Source organism: Aulonocara sp. 'chitande type north' Nkhata Bay, linkage group LG3, assembly GCF_057382095.1.
Source record: "Aulonocara sp. 'chitande type north' Nkhata Bay isolate Kocher_YH1m ecotype deep benthic linkage group LG3, A_spYH_male_GT1.1, whole genome shotgun sequence".
NCBI lineage: Eukaryota > Metazoa > Chordata > Actinopteri > Cichliformes > Cichlidae > Aulonocara > Aulonocara sp. 'chitande type north' Nkhata Bay.
Window position 1 is genome coordinate 17,475,350 of NC_141346.1, and position 8,938 is coordinate 17,484,287.

The window sequence follows — 8,938 nt, forward strand, 5'->3', positions numbered from 1 at the left end:
GAGCTGTTGATGATTTACTTCAAACTGTTATTTACTAGCATAGTGAGCTAAGACCTGATTCAGTGTGGAGAAGAAAGCTTGCTGCAGGTCTCTAAAGACCTCAGACATTTATTTACTGTTTTTACTAAATGTGGAAAATAAAAAGAATTATTCTGCTTTTAGTAAATAAACAGCAGCTGTTTGTCCTTAACTGATGTCTTCAGTTCTCAGGACAACAGCTGGATCACTCTCTGCACAATAAAACACACACAGAGGACATCACTGCAAGTGCTACAAGTTAGAAAAGTGGTAATATTAAAATGGATTTGTGTTTTTAAAAGAAAACAAACTTATTTTTCAACAACAATGTTTGATTCTGTTTGTGCAGTAACAGTCCTGCATGACGACCTGAGCAGCTGAAGTATTTTTATCTGACAGAGGAAACATGACGACCACAGAGCTGTTAGTTTCTGTTTACAGACTAACCATAGGCTGAAAAACCCACAGCCCAACATGCAGAGAAAAACATTCATTCAGCATTCAGAAATCATATTTGACCTCTTTGAGTTTTTGCATTAAAAAGATTTTCAGAAAGCTTCGCATCTGAATCTGAGGTCAAAGTCACCAATGTTTGAACTTGTATGAGATTTTGTACATAATGACTTATTGTATTTTTTTTTTTTTTTTTTTTGCCTGTCCCGTTTGGCTCTTTTGCCATCAGAATTGTTGTCTAAAGGCAAAGAAAGATGCCCAACGGATTTACTTTACCAAACTGACCATCCCAGCCTTGCCGTAATGGTCCATTTGATTCACCTTTTATTGTTTATTTTATTTTCACTTACTGAATACGGGACAGACTTGACTGGGGGAAAGAAGGGGAGAAAGAAAGAGGGAAAGAGAAACAGCTGAGAAGAGGGACGGGGGAGAAGGGCAAAAGACAAAAACCAACAGAACGGGCAGAAAAAAAAAAAGAAATAAAAAATGCATATATCAATCACCTGGATCACCTGCTGAGAAAGAAAAAAGAAAACAAGCAGAAGAGAACAAGAGTAATAGAATAAACAACATCACAATGATATATGGGAATATGACAGTAAATACTAAATGTTAAACATTATTGTGCAGCACATAAGATCAACAGAACACAGTGTGCTTTGAGGTAGGAGCCAAAAAGGGTGTAGTTTGTGGGTGTGATCACCCGTGTGTACACCTGTGAGCATGGACGCGCTTGTTTTTTGTTTTTTTAAAAGGTTCCTTCATGTAATAATCTGCTAGAGGGTGTGGGGGGGGGGGCCACAGCCCCGTCCTCCAGGGCATGAAGCAGGTATGGAGGAGATCAAAACTCCAGACATCCAGAGGCCCCCAGAACACAAGAGACCAAGGAAGACCAACAGAGGGACAGCCGCGCCACTGTCCCGGAAAGAGCTGAGGAGAGTCCCAGATGAGGGCTCACTCAGCAGCCGCGGAGCAGAAGCCAGGGGGAGTTGCAGTGACGCGCCCGTGAGCTCCGCCGGCAGCCAGCCGCACCTGAGTGACCGAGCCCCAGGCCGAGAGGCCGGGGGCACCCCACCTCCGAAGTGGCCCAAGCGAGCCCCAGGCTCCAGGCCCCGATAAGCGGCCGCCAAGGAGTGAGCCGGTGTGTACCCGGACGCCCATCCCCGGACACAAAGAACCACCAACGCACCGATGTCTGAAGGGGTCCGCCACTGGCAGGGGAAGTGGTGGTGGGGGGAGATAGGCCTCCAAACCTTGGAGGGCCTGAGATGTCCCCAGAGAGGTGGTGTCTGATACCCAACCTGACATATAGACACAGACATACAGGCACATACAGATACAAACATCCATTCCCACCCTCATGCTCTCATATGCACTTACTCCACACTCAACCAACGTGGAGACAGACATAAAGAGACGCTGTACACACGATCACACTCCCCAAGCGTACTCTACAAACCGGGTCTAGGTACCCTTGCCCCTGGAGGGGGGAACTGCACCCAGACCCAGGTGGTGTTACCCTTTTCCCTGCGGTGGGGGGAGGCAGACCGCCCCGACTCCGCAGCAGCAGGGAGGCCCCACACTCCAGACCGCAGTCGGACGGCCAACTCCTCCTCCTAGTCCTAGCTCCCCTGCTCCAGCAGGCCGCAGAGAATGGGGGTGAGAGAAGACTCCAAACCTCCCTCCACCCGCTCATTGTAGTGTTGATGCATGTGTGTTCTAAGGTGCATTTAAAACCCAGGAGGGCTTGGAGCTACCTGCCAGAGAGCAGCAGGTAAGCGCATAGTCCCTCCTGTTAGCCCTCAATGTCTACGTGTATTTAAAATTGAGAGGTGGGCAACGACGTCAGGGGTGAGGTGTACACCCTGATGGTACTTTGGATTCCGTGTATCGTGCCCACCCCCAAGATCCTATATGTATGTGTAATGAGAGTGTGAGTAATGTGAATGTCTAAGTTGTGGGATAAAATTGAGGCAGAGGCAGCCAGAAGGGGACGGGGGGGGGGGGGGGGCGGCCTCCTCTGCACCCTGGTGACATACCCCTACTCCAAGGTCCTGCATGTGTGGGTGGTTGACTTATTGTATTAATACAGTTGTGTGACTCATGCACAGCAACGTGACTAGAAAACCCCAAACAAGAAAATCTAAAAATAAAAACTGACGTCACTTTAAAATCGAGAGGAAGAAATTGAAAATGTACAAACAGAAAAACCTCCAAAGTGGAAAGAATTAAAAAATAAACCAGTGTAGACAACATGAAGATGACCTGTGGTAATATGGCTGATCAAATTAAAACTTAGCATTTCATCCATGTTACTCCCTGACTCTTTAAATGTGACTCATCCATTTATATTTAAATTCAGAGTCATAGTAATAACAGTAATAATGTGTTTATTTATTCATTTATTTTCTTATCTAATGTCAAGTATGGAAGAAAGATTTTGGGGATGAAGCCAAACTGACTCAATCTTTAACAAATGTAAATGTGGACAATATTATATTATACATATTATACAAGGAATATTTATGGAGTTTTAATTGTGTTTAGCACATTAATTTAAGCTCAGTGAGTTCACAGAGATCCTTTAACCGAGTTTTATCTTTTCTTTCAACATGAACACTGGACACACAGCATATCAAACACTACCTCTGCTTCTTCTGATTGGCTGTTGTTGATGATTTGTGATTTTCTGTGACTGTACGTGACGTCATCTCCAACATGTCCCCCATCATCTGAAATGAGCCAGAATGAACAGAGAAATAATTCACTGTTTCATGCTGTGAGAAACATATTAGTGAATATTACATCAAAATCATTTACTGTGAAAAACAAAGTCTGAGTCTCACCTTCAGGTTTCCTGTGAACACATGGTCTCCCTAACAGAACCAGTAACACCAGTAAGAACCCACAGATTGATTTAAGAAATGACAACACAGAGAGAGCAGTGGAGGACAGTGATGGAGGAGGTGTGGATGTAGGTGGAGGTGTTGATGTAGGTGGAGGTGTGGATGTAGGTGGAGGTGTGGTGGTGTGTTCCCCTAAAATAAAGCAAACACAGTCATTAAGTTGTCGTCACATTGTGAATGTTGAAAGCTGCAGAAACACAGACAGGTGAGTGTGTCACCTGTGACAGTGATCCAGCTGGATGGAGACTCTCCATGACCGCTGATGTCACACTTGTAGAGGCCTTCATCAGACCTGGAAACATGCTGGATGGTCATGTGACCTGTAGGCTGCTTCCTGATGAGGGAGCCATCTTTATAGAAAGCAGCTGGGAGGTTGGAGGGAGTGGTCTTTGTTTTACAGAGCAGAGTGACGTCATCTCCCTCCATCACAGGGAGGACAGGACTCTGCAGGATCACTGATCCACCTCAACACAGAGACAAACTACAGCATTTCATCCATTTACACACAGCTTCATCAACACTAACTCCACACACTCAGCTTACCAGTGACTGTCAGGTTAACCATGTTACTGATGGGACCCTCTCTGGACTCACACCAGTAAACTCCACTGTCCCACGGGAAAACAGTGATGTCACATGAAGAACCAGACCATCTTCCCCACCCATCTCCACACTGAGTGGTCTTATTTTTGGTCCTCAGAGTCCATCCAGCAGAGCTGTCGTCCTCCTCACAGCTCAGAGACACAAAGTCTTCTTCAAAGAACTGAGAGCTGCTGGGACTCACAGTCAGACGAGCTGTGAGGGTTAAAATGAAAAATCAATGATTTCTTGTCTACCTTTTCCTTAATCCTTAATTTCTTCAGTTTTATATGTGACCTTCATTGTGAAACATGAACCCAATCAGGTCATATCAGTGAGCATTTCTCAGGTTTAAACTGTGACAGAAGAAGGTTACTGACCTTGGTTTGTTGTGCAGCTCAGCAGTGAGATCAGAACTAAAGAGAAATGACACTCAGGTTGATATGAAGTCAACATAAAGAACAAACAGCTGGCAAACACACAAACTTGTCTCTCTCTGATATACAGTGGCTTGCAAAAGTAAGTCCGGCCCCCTTGAACTTTTCCTCATTTTGTCACAGGAGGCTCTCTGTGTATCCCAGGCCAACATGAAGAAACGGTTTGCAGTGGAAAGACAATTTCAGCCTGGGGTCAAAGTTCTTGTGTTGCTGCCTAATTCTGCCCTCATGGCTCGTTTCTCAGGACCCTATGTAATAGTGAAGAAAATGTCTGACACCAACTAACATGCTGAAACCACACCATACCAGAGACCGCTGGGACGGCTGTCCCCGGTTCTGTCCCTGCTACCCTGTTAAGTGCAGAGGTCATACAAGTGTAGAGGTGTATATATATATACATATATATACACCTCTACACTTGTATTGTACTACACATTGTATTGTACTACACTGTATATGTGTGTATATATATACATATATATACACACATATACAGTGGCTTGCAAAAGTATTCCACGTGAAAGACCAACACAACGTGGTGTACACGTGAGAAGTGGAATGGAAATCAGACATGACTCCAAACATTTTTTACAAATAAATAATGAAAAGTGGGGTGTGCGTAATTATTCAGTCCCCTGAGTCAACATATTTTTTCTCTGTATTAACAAAGTAATATATATATATATATGTGTGTGTATATATATGTGTGTGTGTGTGTGTGTGTGTGTGTGTGTGTGTGTGTGTGTGTGTGTGTGTGTGTGTGTGTGTGTGTGTGTGTGTGTGTGTGACACCTGCACTGTTAGTCATGAATTACAAATGTTTGTATTCTTTGTTTTTTAATATTTCTGACCACATCAGAAATAATAAAAAACAAAGAATACAAAGATTAAATGTACCCAACAAAGTTTTGACTCTTTAATGCTCCTCTTTATCCTAAAATCAGCACTTACATTCATCATGACATTTGGAAAATACTTACATCTCTTCACCCAGATTTTGTTATGTTACATTTTTCATTCATCCATTCTGTTTCAGTCATCTGAGGGAGTGGGTATGGATGGACCTCATCTGAGCTACCAAAGGGCCCTGGGCAGGTCTTTTGCAGAGCTAACACAGAGACAGACGACCATTCACACACAGAGATTCTACTTACAGAGCAGACACAGCACAGATGTTTCCTTCATCGTCCTTCTCACTCATTTGAGCTTTTTTTCATTTCTGTCACTGACACCAAGTAAAGCCCGCCCTCTTCCTCCGATCACCAGCTTTCTATTGGTTCAAACACTGTGGTGGTATTTAACTTTTGTCTTTGTCTAAAGAAGTGAACTAAATCAAATTATTCAAATTATTCAAATACTCTACATCAGTGAGTAACCTGAAGGTAGATAGGCACAGTATTTTTCCCTAAACACTTAAAGCTGTCACGCAAACACACAAGACCAGGAAATCATGAGAGTGAAGAGCTAAAAACATGTTTAAGAAATAATCTGATTATGTCTCATATCTGTGAACGTTAATCCTCCAACATTGTGTATATATGACCACTAGAGGGAGATGTTGGACTTTAAAGTAAAGACTAACATGGATATAAGCAGCTCATCAATGAGGTTTCATTAATTTGTAGTAATAATAATATTAAATGCATTTTTTAATGAAATTGCTGTATTTTATTTGTGAATACAGATTACCTTCATTAAGAGTGCCTATGCCAAAAGGCACACTTATTACCAGTGTTGGGTAAGTTACTTTAAATTAGTAACTTAGTTACATTACTAGTTACTTCTATCAAAAGTAACTCAGTTCCTTCAAGTTACTCGTTACTTTCAGAGTAACGAGTTACTAGGGAAAGTAACTTTGATTTTACTCAGAATTCTCTTGTTAATGTGTTGCTTCCGTAACTGGATACCCAACAAGAGTGCCAGTCTTCTAGCTTGCTTACTTGCCACAAGTGCACTGTGCCACCTACCAATAGAAAGGAAAAAATAATGCGCACATTTCCACGAGAGAAATCCCACGCCTGATTCTATCATGGCCTGCTTTTTACATCCAACACAAAAACTGCAGTCGTGGTGCTTTCGATTGTACTCAGAACTCGGAAATTCTGCCTTCTGAATAGGAAGATGTAGGCAACACCAGACTGCAGATGAGCTGCATACAGAGCTGGACTGGGACAAATAAATCGTCCCGGGCATTTTGACTAGAGACTGGCCCATCATTATAGGAAAAATCATAAAGCCTTTGAATGAAAACAAACGCTGTTGTGACAGTGATGTACACTGTTTTGATAGTATATATGCATCAATCTATCAATCGTTTGTTGTAAGATTCAGATAATTATTTTTTAAAAGCTAGACATTTTAAATGAGAATAAGAAAGTATTTCCTTGTGCTCCCATTTCCCTTTTAATGCCCTACATGGTCCCCTGGCAACACTTTGCTAGACCCGCCCCTGCACAGTTACCAGCTGTCAGCTACCTAAAAAAGGATCCTGGTGTTATTTGTCTCTCAGAAACAGTTCATAACTTCCCTTCAACTCATTCATGTCACCTAAAAGGTAAACCTGTTTCTCCATCACAGCTCTGATGATTCAGTAAGGACATCTCCTGGTTTCATCTTCATGTTTCCCTCTCACCAGATAACCAAACCATATCATGACCAGCAGCTTTTTTACAGCTGTGGCTCCAGCAAACATCAGCTGATAGTAGAAATTAATATTAAATAAATTCTAACAACAGCTGATCAAGCTTAAACGTGCTGCTGTTGTTTAGCGCGACATCCGCTGGTTTCCTCTTTCTGGCGCAAAGTGGGCGATAAACAAACAAGAGAGACGATCAGCTGATCATTGATCAGTTTCATGATTGAAGTAGAAACAGGAGAGGGAGGGGGGAGAATGAGAGAAGAAGAGGCAGCTGTGCAGCAAAGACACATAGTAACTCCAGCTTTGTGTCTTTTTCATTGTAGCTGACAAACTGTTCCTTTTCACCTCAATAAGAAACGCGTAATATTTTCTCTGAATACGAGACGATTCCGTTTTTTACGGGACGGTTGGCAACTCTAATATTTAACCTTATGAACAAAATAAAGTTCAACATCATTAACATCATAGCACCCACCCAGCTGTATAGAAACTCCGTCATGCTAGCTAGCACGCAGTACGGAAAAAGTCAGCATAACGAAAATAAACTCCACCTAAACTTGGTTCATATCTGACCCAGAGAGACTGCAGGTCATAACTTCTTACCTGAAGTTCAGTTCACCTGACACTCTCGGACCAGCGGCCGCTTCGGGTCTCTCCTCTTGCCTCCCTTTTCCTTCATCCACCTGCTGGCCTCCACCACTTGCTAATGTTATTGAATCTGTGGAAGCTCCGCGATAGCCACCACACGAAGTAACGAATAACGAGCCCAACTAAATCCCAGTAACGAGTAACGCGTTCCCGGTTTTGGCATAATAACTAGTTACCGTGCTCGTTACCACAATAATAACGTAGTTACTGTAACGTTAGTCCCAACACTGCTTATTACTATTTTGTATATGTGACTGTAGGTGTCTTATTTGTGTATAAGTCAACATGGAGAGAAACAAACTGTGTTCCTCCAGGCTGTAAAACCTTGAAACTGATGAAGGTAAAAACAAAAACCTTGATTTAGTTTAGTTTAATCTTTAAACCTTTACAGCCACAGAAAACAAACGATTAAAGACTGAATTCAAGAAAAAAAAACATTCAGTAGGTACTGCTGTTTGCAAAACTTTATTAGCAATAACCAAAGTTACAGAGACAATAAATTTATAATATGTGACCTGGACTTGAAATTTTTATACTGCAGTAACAGACTGAAGCGTCTCCTTCATGGAAGGAAAAGTTCAAAGCTTCACAGATCAGAGAGGAAACCTCTGACTCTGCAGCTACATGGAAATAATTACCTTCACAGTATCAGAAGTTATTCTGATACTGCAACATACGAGACACTGAACTCATAAATACTGTGTAAAATCAAACTGTGAACAACATGAGATCTTTTGTGTGAAATTAGTTCACTCTGAAATATTTGTGTGGAGAAACACAAAAAAGCATGTCTAAATTTTGTTTGATGTGTTTTGTTTGATAATAGGAACTCCCAGATGTTCATCATATAAGTGAGGAAGAAATATAAAGAACTTTTCAAAGAATTTGCTTTGAACTTTTACACTGAGATGAACCTGGAACCTGGAAAGCTGAATAAATAGAGCCACTGTTTCTAATGTTGGACTGTAATATAGTAAATTGAAGGTGATATAATAGTCTAATGAGGTTTGATAATAATCACAGAAATGCAAAATCAAAATGAAATCTAGACATGTTTGTCATCTGACAGAGTAAAATTGAGCATCCTCTGTTGGTGTTTGTTAGGATAATTATTGATTTTCAAAGAAAACATTGAAAAGAACAGCAGGATTCTCAAATTTGAACAGCAGAACAGCAGAAACTGACAGACTGACAATCAGTCCAACAGATACAGCCTCTGTGCGTCCTCCTGCCTCCTTTCTTTTTTTAACAATTCAG

The 8,938-nt window shown here is 41.8% G+C and overlaps 1 protein-coding gene across 1 annotated transcript; it reads right to left on the minus strand.

The window, feature by feature from the left end:
• Positions 1-206: 206 nt before the first annotated feature.
• Positions 207-5,639, minus strand: LOC147334263 (low affinity immunoglobulin gamma Fc region receptor III-like). Its single transcript, XM_086286649.1, has 7 exons — positions 5,550-5,639; positions 4,340-4,375; positions 3,924-4,175; positions 3,599-3,844; positions 3,321-3,512; positions 3,121-3,206; positions 207-230 (listed from the first exon to the last, which is right to left on the minus strand). Exons 1-7 carry the CDS (start codon positions 5,578-5,580, stop codon positions 207-209), a joined length of 867 nt encoding a protein of 288 aa, XP_086142775.1. The 5' UTR covers positions 5,581-5,639.
• Positions 5,640-8,938: the final 3,299 nt, after the last annotated feature.

Coding starts and splice junctions, on each gene's coding strand:
- LOC147334263 (XM_086286649.1), bottom strand. CDS start 5,580: ATGAAGGAAACATCTGTGCTGTGTCTGCTCT. Junction 4,376..5,549: donor ATCTGTGCTGTGTCTGCTCT/GTAAGTAGAATC, acceptor ATTTCTCTTTAG/TTCTGATCTCACTGCTGAGC. Junction 3,845..3,923: donor GGTTAACCTGACAGTCACTG/GTAAGCTGAGTG, acceptor CTCTGTGTTGAG/GTGGATCAGTGATCCTGCAG.